The sequence below is a fragment of the Canis lupus genome, chromosome 19 (genome assembly GCF_011100685.1).
Source record: "Canis lupus familiaris isolate Mischka breed German Shepherd chromosome 19, alternate assembly UU_Cfam_GSD_1.0, whole genome shotgun sequence".
NCBI classification, from domain to species: Eukaryota; Metazoa; Chordata; class Mammalia; order Carnivora; family Canidae; genus Canis; species Canis lupus.
The window spans coordinates 30,071,968-30,086,792 of record NC_049240.1 but is presented as its reverse complement, the minus strand read 5'-3'; the positions used below and the strand labels follow the sequence as shown (position 1 = coordinate 30,086,792).

The following is a 14,825-nucleotide window of genomic DNA, read 5'->3' as shown; positions in this document are numbered from 1 at the left end:
AAAAAGAAAAAAAGACAAGTCTTTCAGTTAAAAATGAAAGAAGACCATACATCAGCCCAAATCTACATGATGCTATATAAAAAACATCAGTAAAAGTAACTACAAAGGTAAACATAAAACCCAGGTAAATTATAACAGATAGTATAATTGTATTTTTTGTTGTTAACTCTTTTCTTGTCCTACATGACTTGAAACTACATAAAGCAATAATTATAAAACTGTGTGTGTTGGTGGGCTGAAATATACAAAGATGTATAGATAAAGAAAGCTGAAGAAAGGAGGGAAGGAAATAGAACTATATAAGAGTAAAGTTTTTAATACTGAAATTAATTAAGGGTAATAATTCTAACTAGACTTCTATAATAAGATGTCAACTGAAATCCCCAGAGCAAACACTAGAAAAATAATTCCAAAAGAGAATAGTAAAATAAACAAAGTTAAAATGGTACACAAGAAAATATAGATTTCATACAAAATGAAGTATTAAAGGAAGAAGAAACAAAGAAGTCATGATATACAGAACACAAATAGCAAAGTAGCAGAAATAAAGTCCACCTTATTGTAGGTACTACATTAAATATAAATGAATTAAACACTCCAATGAAAAGGCAAAGATTGTCAGAATGAATAAAGAAACAACACCCAACTATATGCTACCTACAAGAGACTCACTTTAAATGCAAAAACACAGAGATAGAAAGTAAAAAGACAGAAAAATACATTCCATGCAAACAGTGCTTGGAAGCAGTCTGGAGTGACTATACTATTATTAGGCAGTACCGACTTTAGGACAAAAAATGCTACCAGGGACAAAGAAGGACATTTTACAATGACAAAAGGGTCAACATCTCAGGAATACATCATAATGATATGTACACAAAAACAGAGCCCCAAAACTTATAAGCAAAAAACAAGAGAACTGGAGAAATAAATAATTCAGCAGTATTAATTAGAGATTCAATCACACATTTCAATAACTAACAACAGAATACAGATACTTCCGAAGTACACATGGAACATTCTCCAGGACACAGCATATGGCTAGGCCATAAAATAAGCCTAAAACAAATTTCAAAGAACTAAAATCATAGAACACAGAAGTTATGACCTGTGATCATAATAGGATAAAATTAGAAATCAATGACAAATAGAAATAAGAAAGTTAACAAACAATGTAAGAATTTAACAAAACACTCCTAATAACAAAGAAAGTCAATGATAAAAACAAGTGGAAAATATAAAAAGTTCTCTGAGATAAAAATGAACATACAATATACATAACATGGGATGCAGCTTCAGTAGTACTTATAAAGTAGTACTTATATCATACCATAAAAAATTTATAGGCATAAATGCCTACATTAAGATAGAAGATTATCAAATCAATAACTTAAGTTCTGACTTAAAAGACAGGGAAATCAAACCAACAAAATGAAAAAGCAGAAATATATGAAAGAGGAAGCAGAAAAACAATAAATAAAATCAACAAGCCAAAATTTAGTTCTTTGGGGGGTGGGAGGGTGGAGGAAGAATCAACAAATTTAGCAAACCCTTAATTTGACCAGAAAAAAAAAGAGAGAGACAGAAGATTTGAATTACTCAACAAATGAAAGAAGGCACATTTACTACTACCCTTACAAAAATAAAAAGAATTACAAAAAACACTATAAAGTGTGTGTCAAAAAGTAGGTAACTTAGAGAAAGTGGATAAATTCCTAGACAGAAACTACCAAAAATGATTAAAAAAGAAACAAAATCTGAATAGACCAATAACCAAGCAAAGAGGTTGGATTAGTAATCAAAACATATCCCTAAAGCAAAAGCCCAGGCCCACATGGCTTCACACAGAATAAATTCTAACAAATGTTTAAAGAAGAATTAGCACCAATCATTCACAAAATCCTATGAAATACAGATGAGAATGGAGGAAACTGAGAAGGAGGAAGCAAAGAGGAGAGAAAGAAGGAACTCTGGACTTTCTAGCCAGTCTTTCTATACATCAAAAAATGCTTCAAAAAATAAAACCATTAAAAAAAATAATAATAAAAATAAAACCATTAATTAAAGAAAAAGATACCCTTTAAAACTAGAAAAAGAGGGTTGGGAACACTTACCAATTCATTCTATGAGGGTAGTATAATAAATAACACCACCAAAACCAAGAAAAAGAATCACAATAAAAGACAAGTATAGACCAATTTTCTTTATATATCCAGCAGCATATAAAAAGAGTTATATACCATGACCAAGTAGAATTTATCCCAGGAATGCAAGATTGATTTAATATCTGAAATCAATTAATGTAATACAATATATCAATAGAATAAAAATCAAAGTCACATAATCCTCTCAATAGATGGCAGAAAAAGTATTTAACAAAATTCAACATCCTTTCATGATAAAAAAAAAAAAAACACCCAAAAAACTAGGAATAGAATCTCTTCAACCTCACACAGTCATATACAAAAAACCCACAACTAACAATGTTGAAAGACTGAAAGCTTTACTCCCAAAATCAGGAATAGGATGATGGCCATTGCCTCTCACCACTCCTATTCAATGTTATACTAGAAGTTCTAGCCCGGGCTTTTAGGCAAGAAAGAAGAATAAAAAGCATCCACATTGGAAAGGAAAAAGTAAACTAATTCTATTAACAAAGGACATATTTTGTACACCTGAGAAATCCATAGCAAAACAATCTAGGGACTTCAGCAAGTTTGCCAAGTTTAACACCAATATTTTAAAAATCAATTGTATTTCTGGACATTAGCAATAAACCACCTACAACAGAAACTAAGGGAAAAAAATCTGCTTTTAATAGCATCAAAAGAATAAAATGCATAGGAATAAATTTAATGAAGAAGTCCAAGACTTGGGGCACCTGGATGGCTCAGTAGTTGAGCCTCTGCCTTTGGCTCAGGTCATGATCCTGGCATTCTGGGATCAAGTCCCACATCAGGCTCCCCACAGGAAGCCTGCTTCTTCTGCCTATGTCTCTGCCTCTCTCTGTGTGTCTCTCAAGAATAAATAAATAAAATCATTAGAAAAAAAAAAGTATCAGACTTGTTCACTGGAAACTCCTAAGCAATTGTTTAAAGTCAATAAAGACTTTTTTTAAAAAATACTTTTTATTTCTTAAAGATTATTTATTTATTTATTTATTTATTTATTTATTTATGGGCAGAGACACAGGCAGAGGGAAGAGCAGGCTCCATGCAGGGAGCCCCACGTGGGACTCGATCCCAGGCCTCCAGGATCACACCCTGGGCTGCAGGCAGTGCTAAACCGCTGCACCACAGGGGCTCCCCTAAAGTCAATAAAGACTTTAAATATGAAAAGACATCCCATGTTCATGGATTGAAAATCCTAATATTTTTAAGATGCAATATTCCCCAAACTCAATATAAACTAACTTCCTATCAAAGTTCCAACTGCCCTTTTCCAGAAATTGACAAATGCACCCTAAAATTCGTATGGAATGCAAGGCATCCAGAACAGCCAAAACCATTTTGAAAAGAAGAACAAACTTGGATTTCAAATTTTACTACAAATCTCTACTTAGTGAGATAGTAGAGATACTGATAGTAGGACAGGCTTATAGATCAGGAGAAGAAGTCTGAGAATACAAAAAAGAAATCCTTACATTAATGGTCAAATGATTTTCAACAAAAGTACATAAAATTTCTAAAAACTACAATAAGATACCCATTAGGATGCCTACTACCAAAAAATAAAACAAAACAATACAAAAACACAAAATAACAACTGTTGGCACTCCTGGTAGGAATGCAAAATAGTACAACAGCTACAGAAAGCAGTATGGTGTGGTTCCTCAAAAAATTAAACATAACAGTGTATGATCCAGCAAAACCACTTCTGAAATCTACCCAAAAGAATTGAATGTAGGGAATATAAGAGAGATCTATATATCCATTTTCACAGCAACATTATTCACATAGCCAAAAAGTGGAAGCAAGTGTCCATCAACCGAGGAATGGATAAACAAAACATGATATATACAGTGGAATTTTATTCAGCAATACAAAAGAATGACTCATGGTATAACATGGTTGAATTTTGAAAATTCTGTGGTAACTGAAAGAAGGCAATCAAGAAAAAGTTACATTCTGGGTGCCTGGGTGGCTCAGTTGGTTAAGCATCTGCCTTTGGGTCAGGTCATGATCCCAGGTCCTGGGATTGAGTCCCCCCACAGTGGGGAGTCTGCTTCTCCCTCTCCCTGCCAATGCCCCTGCTTGTGCTCTGTCAAATGGAAAGGAAAAGGAAAAGGAAAAGGAAAAGGAAAAGGAAAAGGAAAAGGAAAAGGAAAAGGAAAAGGAAAAGGAAAGAAAGGGGAAGGGGAGGGGAGGAGAGGGAAGGAGGGAGGGAGGAAGCTACATTTTATGTGATTTGCATGAAATGTCCCAAAACAGTCAAATCCATAAAATATAAAGTGGACTAGTCATTCCCAGGGGCTAAATAGAAGAAAGGAAGAAGAGAACGACTACTGATGGATACAGGGATTCTTTTCAAATTTCTAAAACTTGATAACAATGATAGCTACACAACTTTCTAAATATACTAAAAACAACTCTTCACTTTAAAGGGGATATGGTAAATTATAAAAATATGATACACATAAAAATTATTGTATAGGAATATTTCAAAAAGACTCTTATTTTAAAAACAGAAACAATGGTATAAAAGGGACCATACCATTAGAACAAAAAAGGAAAAAAAAATTTTAAGATTTATTTATTCATGAGAGACAGAGAGAGAGAGGTAAGAGACATAGGCAGAGAGAGACGCAGGTTCCCTGCGGGAACGTGATGCAGGACTCGATCCTAGGACCCCAGGATCATGCCCTGAGCCAAGACAGATGCTCAGCCATTGAGCCACCCAGGTGTTCCCAAAAAAGAAAAAATTTTAAATCAAACACCCAATAGAATGGTTGGAAGATAAATTTGAGAAAATCTCCCCAGAAGACAGAACAAAAATATAAAGATAGAAATAGGAAAGAAAAAATAAAATCAGAGGGACCGGTCCAAGTAGTCAGAACTATTATACTTATTAATATAAGCAGTATATAGATATAAAACTTATACTTATGTACTAGTTTTATTTATGAACTACTTATATTTATAAACATAATAGTTATATTCTTAAGGAAACTTGCCCAGAAGATATGAGGTTCCAGATGGAAAAGCCCTCCAAGTGCACCACACAAAAAATGAAAATAGTCTCATATAAGACTCATCATCATAAAGTTTCAAACAAACTTTGGGGACAAAGAAAATCAAAAGTTATCCACAGAGGTTGAAGAATCAGAATGGCTTTGCAATTCTCAGCAGAAACACTAAAAGCTAGAACACAATGGGGTGCTGGCTTTGACATTCTAAATGAGGAGAACCTGGGTGGCTCAGTCAGTTAAGCAACTGATTTCAATTCGGTCATGATCTCAGGGTCCAGGGATCGAGCCCAGCATGTTAGGCTCCCCTGCTGTCTGCTTGTCCCTCTGCCCCTCTCCCAACTCTCCCTCTCTCAAATAAATAAGATCTTTAAAAAATAAATAAATAAATAAATAAATAAATAAATAAATAAATAAATAAATAAATAAAATATTAAATAAAATAAAATAAATAAAATAAAATAAAATAAAATATTTTAGCCAGCAGATAGACAAGACTCAAATAATAACCAGATGCACGGCCCAAAAGCAAAATTCCAGCTCCTCCAAAGTGAAAGAACAAGTCTCTTTCCAACTGTGAAATGGAAAAAGGAACTGCACCTCAAAGCACATTATTGATCTTAACTTTTATATCACTTAGCTGATATTATATCAAGGCATTTTTTCATCACATCTTTCTTACAAATATAATTAATCTTCTCAAATACGGCACTCACTCAATGGACAAACTCTTAAGGGGGCAACATTTTCATTTTTGATGAAATCCAAGTTTCAGGAAGCACCATGCATATCCTGCAATACTTTATTAGTCCTGTGGAATCTTGTTCAGCTAAAAATGTATGATCTCATGCAACAGCAAAATAGATACATATAAGAATGACATAACAGAAGTCTAGAATGTTCAAGTATTCCCACCAGCCATTTGGAGCCACAAATACCAGACAATAAATTTCCAAACAACAGCAGAACTTTTGAAAGTCTCATTCCATTTGCACATGTCCCTGGCAAAATCAAAATAAAGGTGGCAGCTAGGGCCTCTGACCCTCCCAGTGCTAGGTAAGTGTCTTGTAATAAATACAAAGAAATAGGAAGTTTTGGCTTCTTTCACCAGAGTAATGCCTTTGAAGTACCAACAGCCTCCTTCTCTAGGCACCCTGTCTACCACAGGTATTGTTGGGTTTTTTTTTTTTTTTTTTTTAAGATTTTATGTATTTATTAATGAGAGACACAGAGAGAGAGAGAGAGAGAGAGGCAGAGGTGCAGGCAGAGGGAGAAGCAGGCTCCATGCAGGGAGCCCAATGCGGGACTCGATCCCAGGTCTCCAGGATCATGTCCTGGGCTGAAGGTGGCGCTAAACCGCTGAGCCACCGGGCTGCCCTGTCTACCACAGTTTACACTGACAGCAGTGAAGGATGTTGGCCCATTTCCCTAGATGACCCTCTCCGTGTAGTCTGCAAATTTTAGGAAGGATTTTAGGCCACATGAGATATCAGAGGCCTTCATATCAGAGGCCTTCATTCCCATTCACAGAGGCCCAAACTCTTCGATAGTTTCTTTTCAATACTTAAAAAACAAAAAACAGGAGAGTGATGGGAGTCTGGATGAGAAAGTGCTAGCCCTAGCTCTGGCTGGCATTAAGTGCCCCTGGAGCCTTACCCAAATTACCCTCTGTGTTGGGGTCTCCAAGCCCACACCTGGGTTTAACTGAGGAGGACTGAGAGCTTGGCATACATTCACACTCACAGCTATCACTATCATACTTTAAGGCACTCTGAGAAACCAGCAAAGGGAGAAGGTACATGGAGTAAAGTCTGCAGGAAACCAAGCGCAAGCTTCCTAGAGCCTCTCCCAGTGGAGTGGAGTCACAGAACATGCTTTACATCCCCAGCAACTGGAGCTCTGCTGTGGCTGGTCATGCAGACATCTCCTGGGGTAGCACTTGACAAAATGCCAGACTCCCAGAAGGAAATCAGGTGCTCAGCATGACACCCACTGCTGGGATACAGGGAGCCACTCTTGCCCACTCTTCAGGAATGGTGGGAAGCCCCCCAAATCAAAGCTTCCAGCCACCACAGCCCAGAGCAAGCCTTGCAAGCCGGCCTCCCCAAGGATAGCAGTCTCTGTGCACTCACCTCTCTAGATCTCAGTGTCACCTTATCACCTCCCAGACCTATAGGCTTGCTACAGCAGCTTTCAGACAGGATGCGTTAGTCCCACCATGAGATGGTCTGCTCATGGCCTAGAGCCACTGCGAGCTATGCAGTCCACTGAGGCCACCCCTGGAGTAGGATAGGTCTTCCCAGTGATGATGCTGACGTCATGAGTAAACAGCCCTTTCCCTCCAGCCCTGCTCTCCCTGCTCACCTGGGCCCTCCAATTTTCCCTAGCACACCGTGTAATGCTTTTGTCTTTAAGTTCATCTTTCTCCTAAGTATTCTCCCATAAACTCAGAGACCAAAAAGCTGAGGTTCATAAAACGTGGGAACAAAATAAATCTATTTTCACAGATTATCTGTTATAAAAAAACATGAAAATACTTTTATTCCCATCTAATTATGTTGCACGCAGCTCAGGGGCACCGTGAGAGCAACCCTGGGGTCAGATAGGACTCTCAGCAACACAAGAGTATAGCCCCACTTGACTGTGCATAGAACCCCTACTTTAGGGTAAGGGGCTCTCTTTCATCATATACCATTAAGGGACATTAAGACAGAGGATTCCTGTATATGCCAATCCACATCCTAATACTCTATAAACTCTTACAAAATGGGATAGAGAAAATGCCAACCCACATCCTAATACTCTATAAACTCTTACAAAATGGGATAGAGAAAATTAAAAGGAAAGTCAGAACAGGGCTTCCCTCTGAGCCCTGACTCGTGCTATGTGCTCTCCCAAGTCACTTCATATCTCTGGGCTCTGCTATCTCCAGGGACACAGTGACAGGCTCACTCTAGCTGCTCCAGAAGCCCAGGCCATGTCCAGCTTCCCAGGACTTGCACATTACTCTCTCCCTTAAAGGAACAGGGCAAGCACAAACAGTTTACAATTTCTCCGCTGTAGTTAAAATTAAAGATGTCCAGTTCATTATTTTTTTTTAAATGTTAACTACAACAGAGACATCTGTGGACTCATGTGGTCTTGGATCTGCTGAGATGCTGATACCCTTACCACTGGCCTGTACATATTGAGACTAACAGAAAACTACCATTTCCAAGATGCTTTCCAGAACTATTTCTTTATTTATCCAGACACATTGTGGAAGGGCTTCATTAATGCAAACAAATATATTCTAGGCGCCTACTATACTAGGCATTGTGTGCAACCAAGATATAGAAATATATGAACCAAAAGAAGGCTGAATTTTTCAAAGTTGACTTTAAATATGCTTCTAAAATCAAAACACGACATGAGATGTGGCTAGATGTCTGAGTGACAGTACTTCTTTTGAGGAAGTAGAATGGGAGGGGCCCCCAACATATTATCTGGACAAGATCTCCAACCACCAATCCTCTAACCACATATTCTTTGAATATAATCACAACAAATTAAGCAAGACATTAACTGAAAAAAGAAGAGGGGAAGAAGAGCAGAAGAAAGGAAAAAAAGTCTGAACTCACCGGGATTGTGGCAATCCTTTTTTACTGAGATCTGCCCTCACACGTTCTCCTACATGTCTGTAAATTTCCACTAAGCTGTTTATTGCTGCATCTCGAACCTAGATGTAAAAGAAGAGATCTTACAGCTGCTCTGTGTCAATCCACAGCACTTCCTGCTGGGACACAACAGGCTATACACCACCCCAAGTTTATTACCAATCTATCAATGCAATTGTGATACAATCCCTTATAGACGTTTGACTAGACAGAGCCATGTTGTTGGTACAATTCCAAAGAATATTTGGGTCCCATCCCTGTAAACATGTTGAAGTTCACATCCCTTAGCTCTTTCAATTCTTTCATTTGATGTCAGGAATCGGATAATCTTCCCAAAATGGAAAATACTACAAATAAATGAATTATACTAAAAACAAAACACCATATAAAAAGCAGTGTAGATTTAATTCAGTAAAACAAATACTTGGCAACAAAACTGGGTAGTAAAGGCCATAATTCATAGAGCCCTGTATACAAGAGCTAAAAGGAGATGGGGGTGGGGTAGGGCAAAAATCCATAAATTCTACATTTAATACAGAACAGGATGTAGTAAACATCATACAAGTGTATAAAGTGTTCGCACAGTTTAGGGAATGGAGCAAGAAGACTGGACGATAACAAGGAACATTTTCTTGAAGAAGGAACCACTTAAACTGTGCTTAGGGGACAGCATTTTACCAGGTAAAGATGGAACGAGACAGGTTCCAAACAAGGGACAGCCTGTGTGCAAAGGCATGAAAGCAGAGATGCATGGCATGTACTTCAGGAAGAGCAAGTAAGTAGCTGGCCCAACACAAATATGAACAAAGAAAGCAGCAATAAATAAGGCTTAAGAAACAGAAGAGACTGAAAACAAACAAAAACAGGGTAATTTGAATTGGATTGTACATCAAATATTATCACTGTTATCAAGATTAAATTTCTTGGATGTGAAAATAGCATGTGGTTATATAAGAACATATCCTTGTTACTGAGAGACATGCACTTAAGTATCTCAGAGCAAAAATATCATGGTTCAGAAAAAAAGAGTGTATTTCTGTGAGTGTGTATACATACAGGGAGAGATAAAACAAATGCTAACTGGTAAATACAGATGTTAATACTAGTCCTACAATTTTTCTTTAGATTTAAAATTTTGCAAATAAAAACATGGGGGTGGGGCACTTTTAGCATACCCTGGAACCCAGGCCAGCCTGTGAGGGGTGGGGAGGAGGGGAGATGTAGGCTTACTCCAGTAGGCAAAGACAGGGGAGCAACACAATTTTGTATTTGGTCTCAAGCAATGAAACCAAAATAACAGAGAACAAAAGACAGAGGCAGGAAGTAGGGATACAAACAATTTACAATTCTCAACACTGCAGGCTACTCTTGACCTAAGAGCATTATAGGACAGGTAACTCCATTGATTATTTTTCCCCTGATGGTGGTAAAGGGCAAACTGTCATGTTACAGACTGAATGTTTACATCCCCTGCCCCTCATACGTTAAAGTCCTAACCCCCAGCATTATTGTACCTAGAAGGTAATTAAGGTTAAATGAAGTCATAAGAATAGGGCCCTAATACAATAGGACTGGTGTCTTTGTAAGAAAAGACACCTATGAGCTAGCTGCATTCTCCACATGTGTACAGTGGGGTCATGTGAGCACAAAGTGAGGGAACCGTCTGCACCCTTCCAGAACCAGATGATGCTGGCACCCTGATCTCAAACTACCAGGCTTCAGAACTGTGAGAAATAATAGCTTTCTTATGTAGGCCACCCGCAGTATTTTGTTAAGGCGGCCCAAGCCAACTAATACAGATTTTCAGTTTATTTGGGAAAAGAAGTACCTTCTGATGTTAGGCACCATTTTTATATGGAAACGTGTATATACTACCCAAGTTGTTAATGCCACCGTGTCTTGAAGAGCAGTACTAAGTGCATCACTTGGCTCACTTTCAAGTGATATTTGCTCAGAGCCCCTCACCTTAATAAGCAAGCAACAACCTGTCCTACACAGAAAGTCTAGACTGTTAGGAGTTTAAGACATCTAGTGGAATAACGACCTGCCTTAGAGTCAAAGTAGACCTGAGCACCCACCTGGCCATTTAGGAACTGTGTAACCCTGAATAAAAGACATCAACTATTTTAGCCTCAATTTTCTCTGTGAGCTGACGAAGGCTGCAGGCTGCTTTGAGGACTAGAAAAAAAAAATAACTCATTCAACAAATAATTCATTCAACAAATATCTGAGTGCTTACGAGATGCCAAACCAAAGTGCCTACATGGCCCAAGCAGGGGACATGATACATGAGTGGAGCCAGGTGGGTATACAATGACAAATGGCTCTGGCAGGGGACCCTGCTGCCAGAGAGAAGAGGGAAAATGGGAGGGTCGGGCAAACAGGCCACCATCACCCAGCCTTGGAAGAATACAGGTACGGCTCTGCCACAGCTTCCAATCTTTCGAGAGAAATCAAATACAGATCTCCCAAATATAAGAATACCAAAACTCCAAAATGTGAAACTAAAACATTGTGTGGACTCCAGTCTGCAGGCTTAATCAGATTTCAGGACAGCAGTTTGGGGGCCTCTAGGCTGTGTGTTTAAAACACTCAACATGATGGCTAATGGAAGTCGTATATCCAAATCTTCCAAACCACTATCTTCAGCCTTCAAAATCCTCATTCCTCAGGCTTACAAAAGGTATGGGGTCAGACAACATTTGAGGGTCAAGTCAGGAAATAGAGCAGAATGCATTTTCTTCAGTATTACGAAGTAACACATTCCGATTGAGAAGGGAAGTTCTGTAAAAGCCACTCAGACTGAAGGCACAACATAGTGCTCACTTCTAATACAACCACATGGGCCCTACACTGCTTCTGCCCACCCTCAGGCTCACCATAAAAAAGGAACCCCAACATTTCAGGCCACTGGGACTACAAAAGAGCCCCAATACATTAAGCCCTGCCCAGCAGGCCCGAGCTGAATGCTTTACAGAATCTGAGGTCTTCAGACCTATGATCTCCTTCACAAGACCACTGTTTACTGGGATACAGAGGAGGCTAGCCACCTGCTGGGGCCCACAGTAGGAAAGATGGATGAAAAGATTAAAATAGAGGCAAGAGCACAGGCACATGCAACATATATACACACCCCAAGAAGAGGAATAGTTAATTGCATCAGTAGCAGAGAAGCTGGTGGTAAAGTTTCCTGACAGGAGGGTTCTAGGAGATGCGGACTGTGCATGTGTGTGCATGTACGTGTGCAGATAAACATTCCTAAGGCAGCTGCAAATCAACAGATGACTGTCCAAGTGCAGAGTTTGGAGTATTTCGGCTCTGTCTGTGACAGACTGCCAAAAGCTGCCAACTGAACACCAACCTCATTTTGCCCCAATTGCTCCATGTCCCAGAGGCCCACCATGCGGATTCATGTCACCCATGTGGCCAGTGACCGCCTGAGTTACGAACAGGGAACTTCAGCTAGCCAGGCTGCCTCTTCTGCTTAAAGATACCATGGGATGGCAGCAATCACCACAAAGTGTAACTTCAATAAAGGATTCCCCCGCCCCGCATAGAAAACAAAAAAAACAAAAACAAAGCCAAATTGGGAGAAAACACATTAATAACCCATTTGATAACTTAGAATTTTTTTAAGTTTCTTTTTAAATTAATACAAACATAAAGTATGATTCAATAAATTAAAACATTTGGAAATTTTACTTCCATGGTCAATGAAGACTGGTTAAACGAGTGGGTGGCAAGGGGAAAGCAGGTGCAAGCAAGAGAGACCCAGAGAACCCACGGGCAGAGCACAGAAGAGGGGATAGGGACGGGAAAGGCAGGAGCAGAGACAAGGTAAGCAAGGGCAAAGCCGAGGAAGTAGGAAGGACAAGAGCTGACAGGGCCCAGAGCCACAGGGACCCAGGAGCCAGGGAAGGTGGAAGGGCAAGCTGGCACAACCTCTCTGGGGCACGTTAGCAATCATTGGGCAAGGTTTAAAATCAGATGCCCTCTTACCAAGTGCATTTCTCTGGTAAGTTACTGTTCTGATTTTCAGCCCCTTTATCTAATGAGGTATTCTCATTATGAGTTCATAGGAGCTCATTAATATAACAAAAATGACTCTCAGGAATAAACAGAACTGAATCCATGGGAGAATTGGCACTTCTGAAGCCCAGGCTTGGAAAGTTCCGTGACCTGCATGGTGACGGTCCAAGGATTACCAGCTCCTCTACTCCTACACTAAAGAAGTGGTGCTTTGGTGTCTGGTCTCTGAATTTACATAAGATCTACATAAAATACCATCCACACTTCATTAGGGTTTGAGGAATTTCATGTGCCAGTGTTAAATACACCAGTGTGGCCACCACCCAAACAAAATACTGGAAGCTGCCATCTCCTCAGAATAGGTCCCTTAGGTCCCTTCCAATCAATCCTCCTACCCCAAGAGGTAATCCCTAACTGACTTCAATCAGCATTGATCACTCTTCCCCAGGGCCACCCACTTTGGGCTGCAGAGTGAGTGACCAGAGGGGCAGGATCTTGGAAGCTGGTCTGGATGACATTACTTAATAGGTTAGTGAGGCCTCAGCCACATAGAGAACAGAACAGAGTGACCACCACACTCCCCAATGGTATCTTATAAATGCTAAAAGGCATTAATGCGAATTATCTGGAACAATAATCAGTGTTAGATACATGAATAAAGTCCCACCCACCTATCAGGTATACATAGAACACCAGAATGCGTTTTAATGGTCTATAACCAATATCATTCTTTCTCATTAAAATACACTCACCTGGCTGTTTGGATCTCCAAGTAAGTTACATATATGTGGCACAATCTTGCTTAGTGTTAAAGTATGCGCTCCAGAGCTGAAAACAGAAGGAGTGTTTTACTGCTGGTGAGAACCAAGAAAAGAAACACTGCCTGCCTCCCTCCCTCTCAACCCCCCCTCCTCCCCGGGCCTAATCACCCCTCACACCTCAGCTCTTCTTTCTTCCCATCTTCTGCCCATCTGGTTCCAAACCTCACCACAAAGTTTGGCCTTTGCACAGAGTTTAAAACCTTTCATGCCGCCCACAGTAGTGTGCTCTCCCTAGCACTCGACGCTTGCCCCATTCTGGCTCCTAACTTACAATGCCAAGCCAAGGCCCCAGCCTCTCCCACAGTCTTGCCTGCCTCACACATGGCTGCCCCTGCATTATTATTCTGTCAAACAGCCATTCCTATTTTGCCCAACTCTGTGCTCTCAACTAAACTGCGAGTCCCTTGAGGGCCCTCCTCCCTTAACTCCCCTCCTGTGCACAGCTGATGGTCAGTGAACAGCTGTTCAGGGGAAGGACCCTGACACAGTAGCCGCAGAGAGTTCCAGCTAACCCTGCCCTGCTGGACAGCACCGAAGTCGCTGACCACTATTCACTGTCATAAACACTACCACACAGAGCCCTTGTAAACACAACTCCCTCTGGTAATCTGATGGCTTCCTTAGGATACATTCTCAGAAGTGAAAGCACTGTGATCAAAAACTAGAAACAGGGATCCTTGGATGGCTCAGCGGTTTGGCGCCTGCCTTTGGCCCAGGGCGCGATCCTGGGGTTCTGGGATCGAGTCCCGCATTGGGCTCCCTGCATGGAGCCTGCTTCTCCCTCCTCCTGTGTCTCTGCCTCTCTCTCTCTCTCTCTCTCTCTCTCTCTCTCTCTCCATGTCTATCACAAATAAATAAATAAATCTTTAAAAAAAAACTAGAAACATTTTTTAAAAGATGCAAATGTAGGCAATTTAATGGTGCTGCAAAGGCTAACGTATCAGTGGAAAATCTACAAGGTGACATAAACATTATTATCCCAATGATGTTTTTGAACTTTACAGGCTGAGCTAAATATGCACTACAAGTTAACAGTGATTTTGTGAAGGCGGTAGAAATGTACCGAATCATGATCTTCCTCCTGATATAAATTTTCTGACATAGGGATCCCTGGGTGGCGCAGAGGTTTGGCGC

At 39.9% G+C, this 14,825-nt stretch overlaps 1 protein-coding gene across 17 annotated transcripts in view; it reads right to left on the bottom strand.

The window, feature by feature from the left end:
• Positions 1-14,825, bottom strand: part of CLASP1 (cytoplasmic linker associated protein 1) — a 267,247-nt gene that overhangs the window by 157,960 nt on the left and 94,462 nt on the right. For all 17 annotated transcript variants that reach the window (XM_038564898.1, XM_038564899.1, XM_038564902.1 and 14 more), the window contains exons 6-7: positions 13,623-13,698; positions 8,806-8,903 (exon numbers count right to left, since the gene is read on the bottom strand). In XM_038564898.1, the coding sequence (XP_038420826.1) occupies positions 8,806-8,903; positions 13,623-13,698 (174 nt within the window). The remainder of the gene's footprint in view (positions 1-8,805; positions 8,904-13,622; positions 13,699-14,825) is intronic.